The sequence below is a fragment of the Anser anser genome (assembly GCF_964211835.1).
Source record: "Anser anser genome assembly, chromosome: 1".
Taxonomy (NCBI): Eukaryota; Metazoa; Chordata; class Aves; order Anseriformes; family Anatidae; genus Anser; species Anser anser.
In genome coordinates this window covers 204,021,172-204,042,246 of record NC_139720.1, presented here as the reverse complement: position 1 = coordinate 204,042,246, position 21,075 = coordinate 204,021,172, and the positions used below count along the sequence as shown (strand labels likewise).

At 38.7% G+C, this 21,075-nt stretch overlaps 1 protein-coding gene across 2 annotated transcripts in view; it reads left to right on the top strand.

The window, feature by feature from the left end:
- The window catches only part of TMEM135 (transmembrane protein 135), a 181,100-nt gene that overhangs the window by 40,239 nt on the left and 119,786 nt on the right, over positions 1-21,075 (top strand). For both annotated transcript variants that reach the window (XM_083796596.1, XM_083796595.1), the window contains exon 4: positions 2,751-2,784. In XM_083796596.1, coding sequence (XP_083652722.1) covers positions 2,751-2,784 — 34 coding nt within the window. The remainder of the gene's footprint in view (positions 1-2,750; positions 2,785-21,075) is intronic.

The window sequence follows — 21,075 nt, the reverse complement described above, 5'->3', positions numbered from 1 at the left end:
CCCTCACGAGGGGAGCGGAGGGGCAGGCGCTGAGCTCTGCTCTCTGGGGACAGCGACAGGACCCGAGGGAACGGCATGGAGCTGGGACAGGGGAGGGTCAGGCTGGGGGTTAGGGAAAGGTTCTGCACCCAGAGGGTGGTCGGGCACTGGGACAGGCTCCCCAGGGTAGTGGTCATGGCACCGAGCCTGCTGGAGTTCAAGAAGCGTTTGGACAACTCTCTCAGCCATAGGGTCTGATTTTTGGGTAGTGCTGTGCGGAGCCAGGAGTTGGACTCGATGATCCTTGTGTGTCTCTTCCAGCTTGGGATATTCTGTGATTTGGAACTGTCTAGGATATGGGAGATAGTATCAGCTGAAAGATGGAATTGAAGCAGTGGGAAGCTAAAATGAAGATTTTGGTGAGATTAACTTCTAAATGGAAAATGGCAGAGATGAAGAAAGCACAGAGGAGTAAAGGGAAATAAAAATGTGTGTGTCCACGCGGGCTTTCTCTTAGTGACCCTGCCTGACCATCACTGGTGTAACTACCTGCTGATCTAGGTCCTCCAGAGATTAACCTTCAACACTGGTTCATGGACTGGGGGGGTTAAATGTTAGCCGTTTTGTAGTGTCTTTAAGCCTCCAAAGCAGGTGATTACACATGGCAGACTAATTATTTCTGTTATTTAATTATTTCCTGCTCTTGTAATACTATTTCCCAATTATATGCGTCTCTTATTTACCAGCTGCAGCTTTAATACAGTCCTTGGGTTGTATCAGCGACCCTTTTGTTTGGACCAGCTCCATCCTTCTGTCCTGTTTTCCATCAGCTGTCATTGTTACAAAATAGTGCCACATTTTCTGAGCTTCCACCCACTTTTTACCAGTTGAGTTCACAGTTGGGTTAGGTTTGCTGGATCACATTTGCACAGGGCTGGGAAGAGTTTTCTGTAAAAAAACATGGAGATATTTATTATTAAAGCAGTCACAGAATGAATTTGGGGGAAAAAAGACTTTCTGCTTGGAGTTAGCTGAGGCCTTGTTCAGCAGCAAATGCAGGCAGGCTTGCTTCAGGCACTTTCAGATGATGTCAACGAGCAGCTTTCTGTATTTTCAACTCCAGAAGTTATTTCCTTGTGTGCTTTCATTGTCTGCATGTTTTTCCTCCCTCTGACCACCTACTTCTTGTATCGGTCTCACTGCAGCTGCGCTGTAGCTTCTTATTTCTTTCCTTCCTTTTCTCTAGCCCCTTTTCCTTTCTTTGTCTTTGCGATTGGCAGGTTGCATTTAACACTTGGCCGAGAGGGACCACAATAAAAGCTACGAATTTGACAAGATCAAGCTCCTGGATTTTTAGTACTTGGAAAAAGAAAAAAAAAAAAAATAATCAGTGGGAGGCCAAAGCACCTCGCCTGCATGTCATCCCAGCCTGTGTGATACAGATACTACCAGAGAGAATCCATGAAGTAAATTGTGCAGTAGCCAAGCTGTGCAATACACACTATAATACTATTGTCAAAACACTCATTATACTCTTAAAGCAGTGAGAGCTTAAAAAGCTTAAAGATTCATTGGTTGTTCGTGGACCTGTTCAAGAGTTCAATTCATGTACTGTACAAGGTGAATTTTCATTCCTTCCTGGTTAGAAGCAGCATGCAGGATTGGGGGACTTTATTGTGAGTTATGGAAGTCTCTCTGCTTTAATGTTTCAAGATACAATTCGCTATATGTTGTCTATTTGGGTTTTTTTGTGTGCTCCATCCGCACCAAATATTTAGATTTGGGCTTTTTTTTTTTTATCCCTGAGGTTTCTATGCTGTGATCTTGTTGGTATTTTTTTTTTTGTATCTGCACATGCAGAGTGGTAGTAGGTGGGGAAGGTATTCAAAGAGGATTTTTTTTAAACAATCTGCTTTTGTTAGTTAAAGTTTTGAGCTTCAACAAAATTTGAATCTTGCATGTGAATAGAGAGCAACCTGTGGGACTCAGGATGATGTAACATTGCTTCTTCAAATTCAAAGTGATGTGGAAGCACTAGAGCTTTTAAATGGGATATATCCCTATGCCTCACATACCGGTTGTGAGAAATGTAAATCTAGATGCTTTGCTTGGCAAAGTTATAAACACCTGGACATGAGGGTTAGAAAATACTGAACAAGATTTTTTCTTTCCTTTTCATTTTTTTTTCTGCTTGCTGCCTTGGAACCATGCAATTGGAATTTATTTCCTACTGTGTGTGATTTTGTGTCCTTGTGTAACTGCACTGATTTCAAGTTGTTTTGTTAACATACAGCCCTCTTAAGCACTCTATGCTTAAAAACTTAAAATATCAAGACAAATATACAAACTTGGGTGGGTTGGACCTTCTGTCATTCATGTTTGTAGCAGCGTTAAAAAAAAATCCCAAATGGTGTGAAGACAAATGAGTTCAGCTTATAAACTCATTTTCATATTAAGTTTAACAGTTAAACATGATGGTATGATATTTGAGGCTTTCACTTTGTGTTATTCAAGGTGCCTTGCCCCTTCATGATGACTTCATGACTCGTGCAGGCCAATCACTATATATAACTCTGTACTTATAATTCTTCACTGCTTTGATACTGTGCTATGAAGGTACTATTTTTGGTTTCATATGTATTTTTCTGTAGGGTAGCAATGATCCATCCTAAATTCTGTTCTTTAATGCAGTATTCTAATGCTTAAACTTTTTTCTTCATTTTGCAAAAAGTTATTAATTTATTCACCAATTTTATAACTTCTGTTTCTAGGAGAGGACTCCTCACAATTTACATGGCCAATCAAGTAAGTAGTCCTTTATTTCAAGAGTAAAAATGTGTAATATCATTGGAAATGCATCTTGTTTAAAATGGATTAGTGCTGAGATCCATTGACTTCTTAATCCTTTGAAGACTTTTCTGTTTTTCAATTGAAGAATTACGTGCTGTTAGGTAATGAAAGTTATCTTAATAGCAAGTTGTGCTCTTAGGTGTTTCAGGAGTAGCTGTAAAGCACATGCTGAACTGTAGTTTGTTGTATTATGTTGAAATTTCTTGTATCATAAACCCAAGAAAATGGATAATTTTATGTCCCTTCCTTAGTAGAATGACGTGGTACTTTCAATGATCATTGTTTTTCAGATAAGTAATCCAACAATATATGCGTCACTTTTATTATTAATCATTCTTCAAACTGATATAAAATATTATGCAAGCAAACATTTTACCAGATGGTTGTATCAATTTAATTTTGTCGTGTTCTTTGTAATCTTTGTCAAATAACAGTAGTAAACTTATGTAAATACTTTATACTTTAACTTTTTCTAAATATGTACTTCTGTAACATGATTATATTTCTTGAGGAATGATTGTATTTGCTAGAAGAATTATCTAAAGATTTTTTATAGTGAGTTGTATAAAGAGTCATAGAAACAAGAAGGAAAACAAAACTAAACAAAAAACCCAACCAGACAACCTAAGAGATGTTTTAGAACACTATAACAATTTACTGGAGCCTTGAGAGAATCATATGAACTTAAGACTCTTTAAAGATTTGTAAGTAAAAGTGTTGAGACAAAGACAATTTATTGCAGTACAGATTGGAGTGATAACACCAATACTTTCTCTTCCATTCTGGTAAAGCCATTGTTGATAACTGTTGTAATTGTGACGATACTTGGAATGCTTTTGGAAAGAGATGATATTTCACGTGCTAGCAAGTAAATATCCTGTCCATAGAAATATTTCAAAATATAGCAAAACCCATTATAGAGTTCTATTTCAAATTCTAGTGTTTAATTTTTTTTTAGGCAGGAATTGTTTCTTACTTTATTCTGTATTCATACAGTGCCTGTCATTACAGACTCACTCATGAGTAGAGTTTACAGAATTCAGAAGAGAAGAAATTAATTTTCACCATTAATTATATTGATATCAACTACTTTTTACTGTTTTAACTTTTATCCACTTGACTTGGATGGCTCATACCCTGTCCATTAAGTTTCCTTTTTGTTTGTGATTTTTTTTCCTAATTTGAGAAGAAAATGAGTCGTCTCCTTGAAATTTAATTAGTTATATGTTCAGACCCTCAATAACACGTAGCAACAGCATTGGATTCCTACGGGGATAACTTCGGTTATCACTAAGGACTGAATTTGTTCTTGAATTAAAAAGAGTAGGTGTGTAAAAGTCTCTCATTCAGGAAGCATAAATTATTATAAAAGTAGTGATAATTAGTTGGACATCTCATTGTTAATTTGGATCGGGCTTTTAAAGAGAGAGGGGGAAATAGGTGTGCTTAAATAGCAAAATCTCTTGAGTATCCTAGTAATGAGAAAGCTCATTATGTCCATGACTCTTAAGTTGTGATGCCACACAGCTCACTTGATGTTGGACAGTGTTATAAGGGAAAAGTCAACCACTGTAGTCAGATTTGTAGTCAGATTTTATGGAAGCCATTTATTGCCATGAATGTTCTCTTCAACATAATGGTTTATTTTAGTAACTAGTCTTTGAACTTGGGACAGCCAACGGTTTGGTTCATAAACTGCCCTGATCATGACATACTTAGCTTGTTAGCAAGCTGTGTAGTCACTGCAAATATTTTCCTACTTGCATTGCTTATCTCTGGTTGAGAACTTTCTATGCCTTAAGTTTTACTCATAACTTCACTGTGTCCTTAAAGTATTTGTTACCTTTAGATTGCAGCATGTTCTGAGAGCTGTCATACTTTAGTTGTTAATGCTGGTATCTAGATTTCAGACCTGGAATGCAATGTGGCTTAAGCTAGTTGTCAGGCCATGAAAATGGAGAATGGATATGAAATGGGAAATTACTCTGCATTTCTTGCATTTTATAAAAACTGGTTTCAGAACCTATTCACATATTCTTTGAACTAAATGTATTACGTTGTTTTGTTTCATGTTTTGCTAAAGTATATTTTATAGTCTGAGCAATAACTACATCTTTTTTTGTGGTTCTTCGTGAGTGCCTTTGTCTAGTTGGGAGGGGGGGTAGTTGTAATTAGGGCTATTGGTTATAAGCAATTATCTTGACTATTGCTGCAGTGAATTTCTATAGTCATACTAGGGCCTTTAATATAGTAACCTTTAAAACAGGAAAATAGTTTTTATATTGGCCATGTTGGCAGTGCTTGACAGTTTGTGCGCAGAGATGAATTTACGTGGTGAAATGGGCATGATAGGTGTGAAAGTCTTCATGTATGGCTGCCGTTGAGGAGCGAAACACAGGAGAGTGTTACAGGCAGAAGGGTTAAGGACATTTGTTTTGAAAAGGCAACATCTTTTATTGATTTTTTTTAATTACTAGAAACATATGAATAAGTGTCCTGACTAATTTTAAGTAATGCAGGGACTTATATGACCCAGAACTCCCCAGTTGTATTTTCTGACTACTTACAGGATGAAATGACAGGTTAAATTGTTTATGCTGTATATGTTCTGCGGAAAAATTGAATGAAAGTGCTTTCTTAAGGTAGCTTTCTGCTAAATTGAGTTTATTAGAACAATGCATGTGAAAGGTTTTTTTTTTTTTGACTTAAGTAGAAGAAATAAATATAGGAATATATGATATGCAGTCTAAAATCAACTTCTGAGCTTTTTTTTTTTTATTAGAAATAAACTAATATGCCTGAGCCCTAACATGGTTGAAAATGTGGGTTTGGAAGTTTTTAACTAGTTACAGTCTGAGAACTGATGTTTCTGTAATACCCCCGCGGAGAGCTGCGGTAGTCAGTGCTGGGGACCACACAGGAGCACAGAGCCTTTCAAGTTCTATTTTGGATTGCACATGTTAAAGTCAAGACGTTTCTAGGATTGTAAGGGATGCATTGGTAGTGAACGTATAAGATAATCCTTTATGGTTAATTTGAGATCAAAAGGAACCCCAAGATTCCAACAAAAGGTGGAAACTGAAATGTAATATCTTCAGTTATTTTTATCTGGAAAAGAAGATGATGATAATAAATGGGCGGCCGTGAATGATACCTATAGCTCTTAAGTTTCAAAACAGTTATGGCATACTTCATTGTGAACAGCTTAACATTTGAGTTGTTGCTTTGAAGTTTAAGAAACCATGTCTTTGAATTAGTTTGGTTTTTTTTTGTGTTGAAACTAAACTGACTAAAAGAGGGTCTGACTAAAAAATAAAAAACAACCTACAAGATAGAAAAGAGACTAATCTGGACTAGGACCCTTTTTTTGTTATAAAAGTTTTTGAGAAATAAAAAATTTTGAAAATTGATACATTGTCATTCAAATGCTATCCCAAGACACTTATCCTAGTGTATGCTCAACTGTACAGTGTTTGCTCTGCTCTGGAAAAAATGGAGGTGTATTTACATTTTGTTTGAAATTCAAACTGTGCCTCGTTATATCAGACTTCATTCATTTTATACTATAATTTCTAATGGATTTGAGTAGAATCACAGAATAACTTAGGCTGGAAAAACCCTTAAGATCATCAAGTCCAACCACCAGCGTATCACTACCAAGTGCACCACTAAGCCGTGTCCCTAAGCTCTTACATCCACACGTCTCTCACGTATTTCCAGCGCTGGGGACTCTGCTACTTCCCTGGGCATTGGAATCCCATACTTGCATTGCATGACCACCCTTTCCATGAAGAAATTCTTCCTGATGTCTAATCTAAACCTTCCCTGGTGCAACTTGAGACCTTTTAGTCGTATCCTATCACTTGGCACCTGAGGAAAGAGACCGACACCCTCCTCACTGCAGCCTCCTTTCAGGTAGTTGTAGAGAGTGATGAGGTCTCCCCTCAGCATCCTTTTCTCCAGGCTAAACAGCCCCAGTTCCTTCAGCTGCTCCTCATAACTCTTGTTTTCCAGTTCCTTCACCAGCTTCGTTGAACTTCCCTGCACACGGATGATCAACTCCACGTCCTTCTTGTGGTGAGGGGCCCAAAACCAAACACAGTACTCGAGGTGTGGCCTCACCAGTGCCGTGTACAAGGGGACAATCACCTCCCTGGTCCTGCTGGCCACACAATTTCTGATGCAGACCAGGATGCCATTGGCCTTCTTACACACTTGGGCACACTGCTGGCTCCTGTTCAGCCAGCTGTCAACCAGCACCCCCAAGGCCCTTTTCTGCCAGGCAGCTTTCCAGCCTCTCTTCCCCAGGCCCATACCGCTGCACGGGGTTGTGGTGACCCAGGTGCAGCACCTGGCACTTACCCTTTCTGATTGTCATGTGTGGTGTTATACATACAAAATTGGAAATGTTAACATTAACAAGTTGTTCTTCAGGGTCACAGGTTAAACAATGTAAAGTTCAGGCATGAGATCAGACAGCTGGATGCAAAAGGCAGAGTGGGAGTGTTGGGGGCTGGCTTTTGACTGTGATAGAAGGAATTGATGTAGGAATCATTCCCAACCATAGAGAGGGCGTTAGGGAGTGGAAAAAATACAAATTTGAAAAATAGGTTGAGAAAGATCAAGAAAAGAAGGCAGCAGTACAACCCAAAAATGAGGAATTAGAACTCTTTGTAGCAAGAGACATGAAAGATTGGAGCTGAGCTGATGTAATGAGAGTTGGATTGTGGGAGTGTTGTAGGTATAACAAGTGGAAGATAGATGGGAGAACATAGAGACTGTGCTACTTAAAGCAGAAAGCAGATGATAAAGAAAACGATAGGTTTGGAGGGAAGGGAAGTAATGAATTTCGCTGCAATGAAGAAAAATTTAGCAAGAGCCCAGAGAGAGAGAGAGAGAGAGAGAGACAAAAAGGGTACTGTTGGTGTCCTGAATATGGGAGTTGGAGAAAATGTTGTCAGCAATAACATCTGGATGAATTCTACACAGAAAAATGGCTAGTCCATGTTGCACTTACATGCTGTCCTGATGTTAGGTCATCAGTGCATCTATCATTGATGAAGTATTGAATATAGGAGCTCATATACCAAGGAAGAGGTACTGTTTTAAGGTAAGAAACACACGGCCGCCAGTAGTAAGAAAAGGGAGCGTTTTCCTTTCAAACAAAATTTTGGAGGAAGAATGCATCTTCCTGGGTGTAAAGTAAAACAGTGATCACCTGTTACAGATAATATGGATTAAGAGAAATATTGAGAGAACAGCAAGGAGTGTAAGACGACTACAATAAGGGGAAGTCCTTCAAAATTTTGTACGCTTGAACTTATGACATTTTTCTGGAAAATCTGAGGGCTGCTGTGGGTGTTCAACAGCCTGTTGATGAGGCTGGGAGCCTGCTTACTGTGGTACTTACTCTTCCTTTTGGGCATACCAACTCCTTCCTTTCCCTGTGTCTGCTGTTACAGAAACACTTTTTCAGTTGTATTTCAAGTCCAGATAGGAAATCGTTAAAGCTAAAAAAAAAATACTGTTGACATTAAATACTGAATAGAACAAGTTGATCAAAAGTATTTGAGTGGGTATTGCTCTGTTTCAGTGTATGATAGAGCACAGGTAGTATAACCGAGAATGGTTTCTTTCGCTTTTGAAGAAATGCAAGCAGTATCAGAGTTGAATTGTTTTTCATTTACATAAATAGTCTAAATCTGGCTTCATTTTGGCCGTACCTTTGTTTACTCCAAGCAAGCAATGTGAAGAACAAGTATTGTGCTCCTATGGCTTGAGCTACTTGGTCTAGAAGCAAACAAGAATGCTGAAGCACAGATCCACAAAGAAGTCCCTCTGGATCTAATGGAGAAATGAGTATCCAGCGCTCTTTAGTCACAGCTTAACTCCAGGTGTTTGTATGCTTTCTTACAGGATGGAAGTCGTAGCGATTCAAAATACCGCTAAATCTTCATGCTTTGCAGTACTTAAAAAATCAAAACCAGTAGTCTAGTGTAAGATACATGGTACACTTTGGCAGCAAACAAAGCTTAACAGGAGTATAGTGGAATATAAAAAGTGGTTTGAATGTTTGAGGCCAAGGGCCCTCCAATATCACTTTCCACGTACACTAAATTTGTTGTTATTGTTTTGTGCCTTGTGGGGAAGGTATGTGGAGGGACAAAAGAAGGGGCAGAGACTTGCTACGGCAAGAGGAGCAGCAACAACAGAAATCTACTTTTAAGCTGTGCTGTTGCTGATCCTGTTCGCCTAAAGGCAAAATGGTAATATTGTAAATGAAGATAATTGCATACAAAAAGTACTCTGCCACTGAACATTCCTGAGTGATTTTACTAACCAGCTTATCAAGTGCTTTCTATACAAACTTGCAAATGAGTTGGAGTTATGAATGTTTCAGTACCTTGTGCCTGTTACAATTAAATGTATGATACTGTGAAAATACAGATTCCAGTTTTTTTCCTTGAGTAATGTGCTATATGACTATAAAGTCACATTTATGTTGTGTAACTTGCAAGTCATTTGAGAAATTATTGCCTAATAGTGTTATATACTATAAAACATTATGTACCAAAATAGAAATATCCTTAAAAATAAGGTCTTGTCATTTTTTTCAACGATAATTCTGTGAAATAATAGGTGTTTGAAATATCCCATTTTTTGGCAGGCCATTACATTTGGTTACACAGTTTATTTACTGTAACACAAAAAAATGTTTTCTGTTTAAACTTACTAAATTGACATTTTATAAACAAGGCACCAACTCCTTTTCCATTGGGAACAACACAGTTTTAATCAAAAGATGAAGACAATGCAGACTGAAGGAGGCCAGATGGATTTACATTTACCAAATAAATATTTTAGAGTTTTTAGAAGCTCTGGATTCTAGGAAAATGGATTTTCCCACTCCTCTGTTCTCTTTTTAGGTAATTAAAATTTCGTTGTGTGCTTTCATGGTATTCCTTTTTTATTAACATTATGCAAGGACTGCTGGGATGGGGAAACTCAGCTCTCTTATTTAGTTTATCAGCCAGGGTATGAATACCCAGATTTTTTTTTTAACTTCTCTAACATCTAAGAAGTGACCTCCATAACTGAAAATGCATCAAGTAAATGCTTGAAACACTTGTCTCCTTGGAGTCTAGCTGTTTTCCTGCCACCATCTCTTGGTTTGTCACGGATAACTGCGACCCTCTTCTGAGGCGAGAGTGGCTTTGGTTACAGCAGCTGGAAGGGACCACGTGTATTTATTCTCTAATGTTGCCCAGGCTAGATAGCCCTTTCATGGATAGCCCTTTCATTCCTTCCATTATTAGCTTTTGAGTTGATACTGTAGCAGTTTAAGAACCATTGCTTAGTTCTTCCTTATGGGCAAAAAGAAAGAAAAAAGTACTATGCTGACTTTTTTATTAGAGTAGTAAAATTCTTATTTTCTCAACGTTATAATGTATTGGTAGAAAAGCATGAATACTTTGATATTCTGCTTTTGACTTCCTGGTTAACTTAGAGGAAAAAATGCAGTTTGAAAGCTTGCAGGGAAGCCCTCTGCTTTTCCTCATTGGAAGCCGTGCTGAGGTAGAGGTCCGGATCCCAGTGTCATTCCTGGCTGGAGGAGGACAAACTCCTGATGTTGTGGTAGTGCTCTCAGCTGAGGTACGTGTCTGTCACTGCTGCCTGGGTGAGGGAGGAGCAGAGAGGTCAGTATTTAGTGTTGCCTGAAAAGAAGTCTCAAGGACTCATGGCATAATTTCTGCTGTTGCATGGACAAACTGCCTCAGATAATGATGTGCTGCTGGCTGTAGTTGATAAAGGCTTAACTTCTAACAGGCGTGCCAAAACTCGTTTTAGTACTAACAAGAAACCAATCTTCTCTGGTGTCAAGTTAGACATCGATATCAACTCAGCAGTGTTTTTTCTGAGCCTACAGTTTTAATACATGTCCTCTTCAACACATCTTAAGTTCGAAGCTCACTTGAGAGTCCTGAATCCCTGCTTCTAACAGTAGCATTTTGGCTACTGGGAGGATTTGTTTGCTTCCACTTGTATCAGGTCATGCGATGTTCTTTGGTAAGACCTGCCTTTTGTTGAGGAATGGTATTTTTCTGCTGTTCCATCATCTGGATTTAGTAGGAAAGCTCCTTCCTTAACTTCCATTTCTTTAATGCCTGGAGCTTACTGGAAAAAGAGGGTAGAAGAGCTTGCATCTTTTTCATTTCATAGAAGACACAATCAGATGGAGCTCATCTGACATTTATTCTGTGGCCTTCATATCACATGCTCTGTCTTAATTGTGTTATATTTCTGCTCTTGTGTCATTCTCTCAGCACCCCCAGGTTACAGTTCAAGAAGTGATGCTGTTAATACCATGTACCAATTGTAGACTGGAGTGGGAAAGTAAATGAAGTGTTAAATGTAGTAGTAGGAAAAGGATGAAATGTTTTTTATTAAGATGTTAATAGCATTACATAAAAAGGAACATAATTTTGTGAGTAGTTTGGAGGAATATGAAGTTACTCAAAAGGAATGGTTACTCTTTAATGCCTGACAGTAATGTTCAGGTCTGTTCCACAGGCACCTAAGCAGAAGAAAACTTTTACCCTTTCACAGAATGCTTGAGTTTATTTTGGTGACTGTGCAGGGAAAGTGTATTGTATGATCAACATTTCCAAGCTCCTTGCTTAGAAATTAAATGCAGATGTTTTCAAATAATCAAAGACTTAGGCGTGTTTTATTCTAGTAGATAAATGCTCAAAACACTTTCCAAAAATTTTATTTTGGAATTCAGAATTAGATGCCATAAATGGGTAAGCTATATACTTTACACATATCATGTTCTGTGGGATAGGCAGTTTGGCAACTGAAACAGGCAATATTGAAATAAATTGCTACTTTTAAATATAAACTTTACATAAAACTCGTATGAGAAGAGAAATACGCTGCAGTCTTACTCTCCTTCAAATAGAGCATAATGTGGACTAATTTGATTAACAGAATACTTCACGTAATCAAATTATGGATAACTGATGGCTCTCTAGCATGGCTTTAAAAGGTTGAAACTTAAGGTCACTGTCACTACCCCCACGTGAAGTCTTTAAGAGGCAGGTTTTAAAATTAGGAGTCATGTGAACTTAAACACTGCTGATGTCTTCACTTTTAAGTAATACAGTAATAAAGTTAGATCCTAGCAGCTGGCGCTCTTGCGGATTGACATGGCTAATTGGCTTTGGCATCTTAGCCTCAGGAAACCTCATCCATCACTTCAGAGCAGGACGTTTGGCAAGAGTCAGAGAAAACATTTAATACTTTGTCTCTTGCTTTCTATGCAAAGCTGCTTTGCATTTTTGAGCTTTCCAGTGTATCTTGTTAAACGCTCAATGCAATACTTATTTTTACGCTCCTTTAACGAGATCTTTTACAGTGAGTAGCTACTTGTTTGACTTTCTAGAATTACCAAAAATGTCAGTATTACAAATCAGTTTTGAAACTTCTCTCTCAGATAAAACTTCTGTCTTTTATAGCTTATGCAAAATTCTGGATCAGAAATACTGTGTTAAAGTTAGATGACTTTTTGCTAGTCAGTAACTGGGATTAAAGGAATGTTTAATTTCAGGTTATGAAGAACTCTCAGAAACCTATCTCTAGTGTGAAAAGCATTTCTAATTTTTAGAACTACTGTAGGTGAGAATTTGGTAGATTAAAAAAGATGGGTCAGGAGGTATTTCAAGGCTTCCCAGCAGGTGAGGTCCAAGTAGTGTTTGAGGAGAACTGACGGTTTTCCTGGTGAGAGGAAAGGGTCTCAGAGGTCTGCTGGGGGAGGCTTGTGGGAGCAGGAGTCTCTTACTCTTCCTACACCCCAACAGTCTCAGCAGTCCTCTCCCCTTCTGCCAGCTCTTCACATTGTCAGGCATTCATGTTTGCTCCTCAAACCTTGAAGAAACACAGCTTTCACCCCCCTCTCCAGGCTCATCCCAGGATGAACACAAGGCAGGAGGGGGAGGCGTTCATGAGCTGCAGACCTTGGAGTTCTGGGGAACCGTTTGTGTGACCTTTTCTTAGATATATTTACGAGAAGCACTCACCATTTAGTCAGCTTTCTCTTGTTGGGGTGCAGAGGAAATGTGGAAGGACCTTTGCCCGCTCTCAGAGATGAGCCAGCTCCGAGCATTCAGGGCCAGCAGCAGAACCGCTCACTGCATGGTAGGCCTCGTCCGTGAACCCCCTGCTTTACCTCTTTCTCTATGTCCCTCTCTTTAGCCGTTTAATAAAACTGGGAAGTTTTAACGTATAAAATTTTGGAAGCTTTAATTTTTGAGGTTTTGGCAGTTCCACTTAAAATCTCCAACTGTTGTGCGGGTGATGATAGTTGTCCCACTGCTTCTGGAACTGATCAAGTGTTAAGACAGCTTGGGAGTCGTGGCATTCGGATTTCATTTTATAAAAGAAGAAAACTTTAATTCTGCGTTCAAAATACGCAGAATGAAAGCATTTCGAAGAGGAATGCAGTTTACATAAGTGTAAGCTCATCCTGCTAGTTTATGACTTAATTAAAAAACACCATTTTTTTACACGCTGTTAATCTTAGCATGGAACTCTCTGATGGAATGGGGGTGTGTTGTTCCTGATTAGTCACATCATATTTAATTATTGCTTTCTGTGCTCCAAATGTTTTGTTCAGAATTAAATCCTTCGTGCTCTTAATTACTGATATCCCCTCCTATAGCATGACTGCCAGTTCCAGTGTGATATTGTTCCTGACGTCATTATAGGATAATGATAATTAACCAGAGCAACAGTTTCAGCCCAGAAATCGTTTTGCTCCTTTTGAATCCTTAAGCTTTCAAAATAAAAGTATGTCACACGCTTGCAGTACTTAAATACTTGTTCCACAGAACGTTTTGGAGAGAAAGAAAAGTTGTTTAGCCTAAAAATTATAAACCCCACACAAAGGCAATAATCAGTGAGTTGTTTCGGAAAACAGTACAGCCAGCTTCTGTCTTCACGGTATCGGAACTACAAAACAAAAAACACACCTTTGCACATACAACCTGACATAGCGATTGTTTTCATATTTTCACTTCCATGTTTTGAAGAAGTATTTTCTATGTTAAAAAGTATGTGGCATGGTTATGTACAAAAGTGATTCCCGAAGTCTTATTAATTCTGTAAATAAGTAAATATTTTAACCTATATTTATAATCAGCTGTAATGGATGTGCTGGTGTATAGCCATAAGCTTGTGTAAACTGGCAAATGTTAACACGTGGTGGTTTAAGTTCTTTATGTTCTGCTGTTACAGGATATGTAGATTTTAAACAGTGCCGAGACTAAGTTTTTTAATTGTGTAAACAGTCATTGGTTTGGCATTCAGGGGGAGGTGGTTCATTTGAAATCTTGTCTCAGTGATATGCTCCTTATGCCTTTAATAAGGTTAGAAAAGTGGAGGAGGACAACTTCTAGCACAGCTTGTAAATGTCAGTCTGGATGGGAGGCAATTCAGCTTGAAAACAATATTGGTGTTGGAAAAGTGAAAGGAGAAAAGATCCCTTCTGGGAACTGTTCTCCCACGAGGAAAAACTGTTTTAAAAAATGTAAAATTATGATCATTTTTGGTAACGCAGAAGGAAGTAGTTCTGAAATACCAAACTACGTCTAGTAAACGTGGGGAAAACCAAAGACAGAATAAAATTTATTTCGGCTAGGTCTAAAGCCGCCCGGTTTCCTGAAGGCAGTATTTCACCTTGGCTTGAGCCCTGTTCACACGTGAAAATTTCCAGTTAACGTCTTCTCTTTAAGACTATTCCGTCTTTGAAAGGCAAGATGACTCAAATAGAATTTTTACAGGAAAATAGAGATGATTGTGGGAGTAGGACCCGCTTTTGAATCTTCTCCCCTTTTCCAGGCTACGAGATAAAGGTCAGCAGCCGAAACCACTAGTCTCTGTGGAATTTCAAGGACGCACCAATAACCATACCTTACTACGATATTCTGTTAAATAGGGTTATTTCAGAGGAGTTGCACCATTTGATGTTGGTCTTGTATGGTCACTGCCATGTCATGTGGCAGCTGTAAATTTCAACAGGGCATTTTGTAGCTAATCTTTCATGTTCGTGTAATTTGAGTGCTGTGGTTCCCTGAGAGTTTCTTTATGGTTCAGTAACCTCTCTCCGCCTGCTCGGAAGAAATGGAGTGCTTCAGTAGCTGCTGCTCTTCTCAAGTCCGGTAATTAGTCTTGAAGATTGCAGGAGACTTTTGTGGATTTTGTTAAAATTAGTCTGGATTCCACACCCAATATTTCTAGGGAGAAGAGTGATCTGAAGTGGGAATCGGGAGAGGGGTAGAATGCTTTATATTTAACAACGTATTTTTCTTCGCTTTAGTACCTATTTTACATTGATAGAATTTTTGTCAAATTGTTTTGATTTATTTTGTTTGAATTGCTCATATCCAATTTTTGTGAATTTTATTAGGATATCCATTATAACCCTAGTTAGAAATAATGTAAGCATCAGTTTCAGTGATTGTGTCAGACTGACTTTCTGTAACTTTTACATAATTTCATAAATGTGTGGTATTTGTTTAACCCCCTTCCCCTCTCCACAAGTAAACCCTAATGAATTTGTGTCTTTGAATACTTTTTTAATTGTAAATCTTTTCACTTTGAAAACACCTGCTTTCATTTGTAGAAAGTAATTCTTGCTGGTAACCTTGGGTTACTGGTGACTTTAGTGTCTTTCATTCAAGTTTACGTGTACAACATTCTGCTTGCAGCGTTTCATGTATGTAATTTGATGTGTGGTTTTGCGGATCAGTGCGTTGATTGAAAGGTCTTTACATTGTCAGTCAGGTTGCAAACATTCCCAAAGAGCACCTGTACAGTTGTTTGGGAAATATGCACTCCACGTATGTGTGGGCTCACCTCCCCTTTGTAAACAATTTATAAACAATTCTGTGCTTAGAATATTTGGAAATTTAAAATATTTTAGATGTTCGTGTAGGGAAAAAAACATTCATTTTTTAAAACAACTGTATATCTTTCCTTGCTTCCTGGCACGCATGCTGTTTGCCTCTGTGTCTGTCTGCCTCTGTCTTTAGGGATGTTTTTATTAGCCAGCAGGAGCTTTACAAATTATGATTATTCTCCCGTATAAAAACATGTGGCTATCCTTGGTGACAGGCTTCTATTAACATACTGAAACTATCTGCCATCCAGAAAATGACTTACTGGGTAAATCGTTTCCTTTACATTTAAACCCTAATGTTCACCACATCTCTTATTCTTAGCCTAATAAAGGCTGCTGGGAACTGAATGAAGTCCTCAAGCACGTTAAGCTGTACGAAGTAGCCCCTGGAGTCCCAGGCTGTGACTGTGGCATACAGTGTAAATCATTTTGAACTGAAATGGGTGCACTGAACTTGAATATGGGCATTGTTTGATAGCGCTTGCAAATCACAGTGGGACAGTGGCCTTAGGCAAAACAAGAGGTAAAGGGAATTCGGTGCTGTAAATAACCTTGTTGGAGACCTTCATCATGCTTATAAATAACAAAGCTCTCGGGCATCTCCCTGTCATGTGTCCCGTCCCCCACCCGAAAATCCATAAGATTTTTGTTAATTTGCGTGATTGCCTGCTTATATTTCATTTATGAATTTGAAAATACCCGAGTTTGAAGGTATTTCTATTTGAATAAACTTTGGGGTGAGGCCTCTCACTGATCTGTGAGATTTGGGGTTTTACTAACGGATAAAAATCTGAAACTTTTCTCAGAGTTCTAGCCTGTTTGTAATGTAGGCTGTGTATTGTGCATGTGGAGACTCGAAGAATAGGATTATAGGATTATTTTTGGAACTTCACTGAGAGGAGTTACTGCAGTTTGAGCAAGAACTTAAGACAGTCACCCTGGTCGGTGTTATCCAGTATTCCCTCTCATACTGAAGGGGGATTGGGAGGAAGCCTCAAATACAGGTCTGGTATGGAAAACATTTAATCTCTACAGTGCAAGTTATCCAAAATTGCCGCTAACTGAAAACAGAAGTGTTAGGAGCAATACTAGGAAAATACAGCTACAGGAATTTCACCACTGCGTTAAGAAAGGCCAGCATGACAGTCTGCCCGTGAGCATCATGACCGGCTCTTCAGTTCAAGAAGCGTTTGGACAACACTGTCAGAAATACGGTTTGTTTTTTGGGTGGTCCTGTGTGGAGCCAGGAGTTGGACTTGATGATCCTTGTGGGTCCCTTCCAGCTTGGGATATTCTATGATTCTGTGATTCTTTTCCAAAAGTAGATGATGAGTTACTTGAGATGTAATGAAATCCTCTGGTCATAGAAACTGTTAGGCATGAAAAAGAAGAAAATGAGTCAGATAGCATTTTGCAATACCCTAATAAGCAAACATTTTTTTCACTTTTGCATTTTTTTAATTTTTTTCAGTTAACAGATCATCTTGTATACAAAATCATCAACAATCTGTACATGTGAGTCACATGCTAAGCGTATATCTAAATTCAGTCCTAGGGTCATGCATGTTTTGGGGCCGTTTTCGCTGTCATCAACCTACTAATTCTACTTTTTACTTGCTTCAACAAATTGCAATGATTATTTTGCAAACAGAATTATTCTGTTTTGATCTGTGGTTACTATTGTTTCGTACTCTTTTGCTTACTATGTATTTTTCAGTGTAATTCAGAACATTGCTTTCAATTTGGACTTGTTATTTTGAAATGCGGAGAATTCATTAAACTGCTACTTCACTGATATTTACCTGTTGATTAGAAAAATAGATGTTTCTGATCCTGTAGAGGAATTAGAATAGCTTTCTTCTTGTCTCCAAAATCTTCCTAAAATGGGAAATCTCGCTGAATACAGATTCATCACATTAATAGAAATGAGCTTGCAAAATGTACCTATGTTAAAGTTTAGTGGGTTAATGCCACGACAAGCAAGGAAAATGTTTGCTTATATTGCTTGCTTTTTAAAGAAAATAAGTGGAAACTAATGGAGCAAGAGTTACAGATACCTTGAACAGGTAATTCATTTAACAATATTTCATAGGTCTGACAACAGTGCTAATGCTGACTTTTGAGAACAAAAAAAAGCTATAGAGGAGCTCTTGATTTTGTTTTGATAATCATTTAGTGTCTACCAGATTGATAAAATTAGAATTTTCTGAGGTATTATGTGATGGCTGAGGAAGAAAACTGAAGGTGAGTGTAAGGAAAAAACTTTTACTTGTTCATAAACAGAACACCAAGACTGATTGAAGAGCTGAGAAAAATATTCCTATTTTGCAGTTAAAAATAGAAATATAGAGAAGATGAGAACAAAATGTCTTTATGTCAGCGTATGTCTTTATGTTGAACTTAGAAGCACAGAATCTGCATTGTTTTTCTTTGTATTGCTGTTTTCACGGAGCCACGCTCGCTAGCTCCATTTCTAGTTCTTTGAATTCAGCCACAGAATTTCAGGCTGGCACTGCAAAAATGAAGATCACAATTCTTGCAAAATACTCGGTAATGGGGAAGAGCGCTGATTGTCATTGTCGTGAATGTTCTGGAAAAGAGGAAACTGAGAAGACAAGTGCTTTGCTATTTATAATCCATGTAGGACTGTGAAAATGAAAGCTGGCTGTGGAGCTGTGCAGCAACGCATGGGCAGAAAAATCCTTTATGTACACAGTGTTGGACTGAATTGCTGCTCAGGGGGACGCGATGTTGAAATTATGATGAAAATGTCAGTTCAGCACTTAATAGCTATTAATCTCCCTCTTTCCCCCAATTTAATATTAAGGATTATTTGGAAATGAACGGAGGATAAAACAAAAATCATTATCGTGCCACTACGTAAGTCATGGGTGCGCTGACAGGTTTACTACTGTCTGCAGTTCTGGTCCTCTTTAAAGCGTAATAGAAGTAGGGAAAGTACCCCATGGAAAAATAAAGATGCAAAGGTGTTAAAGAACACGTGTAAGTGGAGGAGCTAAGCTATGCGAATTTAGCCCAGGGGAAGGGACTGAGGAGGGATGGGAGACGAGTATGTGAAGTGACGTGTGCGTGGGGAGGGTGGGTCGTGCTAGCCTATTTACTCGTAACACAGGAAGCGAGGGCTGCCAAATAAAATTGTTAGGTGTTCAAACTGATGTGCACATGGTGCAGAGCTAAACTGAGGAACTCATTGACACAGGAGGTTGTGCATGCCAAAGGCTTTCTTGGGTGCAACAAGAAAATAAATCACTTAAGTTTCCATTAGGGGCACAAAATGCGAAGATCCCGGATCTTGTTCTGGCGGCTCTGCCCTGTAGCTTGCTGAGGCTCATAGCAGGGAGGAGGGTATTTTTCAGGTGTTTGTTGCTGCTAGTTGTTAGAAGGCAGATACTGAGCTAGGTGGGCACTGGTCCTGCTCAGGCGTGGCCGCTTTTGTGCACTTGGGTGTACTGCAGGTAGCGCTGCTGCTGCTTTTGGAGCGGGAGTTCGAGGAATCCCTGCGTCTCCAGGAGAGGGGAACTTCAGCCCTTGGGCCACTTCAGCTCCAGCAGCACTAAAGCATTTTGCAGTATGCGTAACTTGAGAAATTATTCTATTCATTAGCTAATAAACCCATTAGATTTCAAACAGTCTGTGAGGAGCCTGCTGAAGCGTGCTGCTCTGCTTCCCGTTGCATCTCAGGGTGTAGCCTGTTATTTCTGTATTTGCTCCTCACAATCCTAGCCATCCAGGCAATACTTAATGGAAATCAGCAGGTTTTTCTCTGTGTTTAATAGTTTTTTCCCTGTGCAGAACGACCAGGCATCTTGTGCCAAGCAGTAAGAGAAAAGAGGCAGGGGAGCAGTGTGGAGTTCGGCGCGTGCTTGGTGGTTCCTCCAGCCACGCAGCGTGTTTGTCGTGAGCACGGGTTATGTAGAGACAGTGTGTGCCTGGGAGAGGTGTAGCTTACCTCCGTCAAGTCCTTTTGTAGGGTATTTGGATGCCGACGTGGGCATTTGCATACAGGTAATGGAAAGTTCCCTCTGCAACCAAGGTTATTTCTCTCTGGCACAATTTGAGATGCAGATGGTAGAACTTTTTAGCCCTGTGGCTAATAAGACCTTCCTAACACAGATACTGTGCTTCTTCTCTACTTTACTGTAAAGAACAAAGCAGATCATTTCCCTTTCCTTCCTCACTGGTTTAAAGTGAGCCCCCTTACTTGCCATAGGAACTACTTGCCACTTAGTCCTATTAATTGCCACAGAAACTGTAGGCAGTGATAATAAAAACTGAGAAATATAATGAAATATGGGAATGTTTTAAAGAACCATAAATGCAATTAGCTATTCTATTTTTGTTTAATCCATTATGTAGTTAGAAACAAACTTTCAGGAGGCGTATTTCTTCTTCCAGGCTGTAGGGATGGGAAGGAAGATGGCTTTGTGCTGAAGGAGGGAGGAGACAGTTTCTTTTTAGAGTGCTTTTCAGTCACAGCGTGTTTCTCAGCATACTTTAAAGTAGAAAGATGAACATACTGTATGCAGTGTCTTTGTGAATATCTGAAAGTATACAGCATTATTTAATCATAATGGGTGTGCCCTAAGTATTTATAGCAGTTAATGAAATCACTTGGGCAATTACGACTATTACATCAAAGGGTTAAATAGTACTTTTGCTGTAGACTTTTAATTAGCATCACATTAATTACGTTAACGTTTCACTGAAGTTACAGATATGTCCTTCTATTGCTCACCTGATTCTTTTGGTAGCAGTATTAAAAACTTTGCTAATTTGAGCCCGGAATAGTGAAAACGTTAGGCTTTATAAACTTTACTGTATAAGAAGTTAGAAGTAATGGAGTTCTTTTGATTTTGATGGGTTTGAGCATCTTTTCCATATGGCTTCAATTCACGTTTTAATCAGAATGTGGAAGTCATTACTCTGACATCTGAAACTGAGGTAGCAATAAAAAAAATTATCACAAACAAGACAGCAGACACAAATTATTTTGTGTTTATTACTGGGTGGGCCTTTTGAAACTTTCCCAAAGTTAATTGGTTCCAGATATTTGAGGATTGAAACTGTATTATGACAAATTTATTTCTGGTCATATTTAACTTGTGTCTCCTCAGCAAGGCTGGTTTAAACAAACAAAAAAGTTGTCAACCCACTCATGTCTGTCTCCAGTTTTTGTTGTAGTAGCTTTAATCCTAGTGATTTGGTTTAATAAAGACCACTGAGAAAACAAACATTGGTAGTTACTGCCCTGCTTTTGTAAATTATTT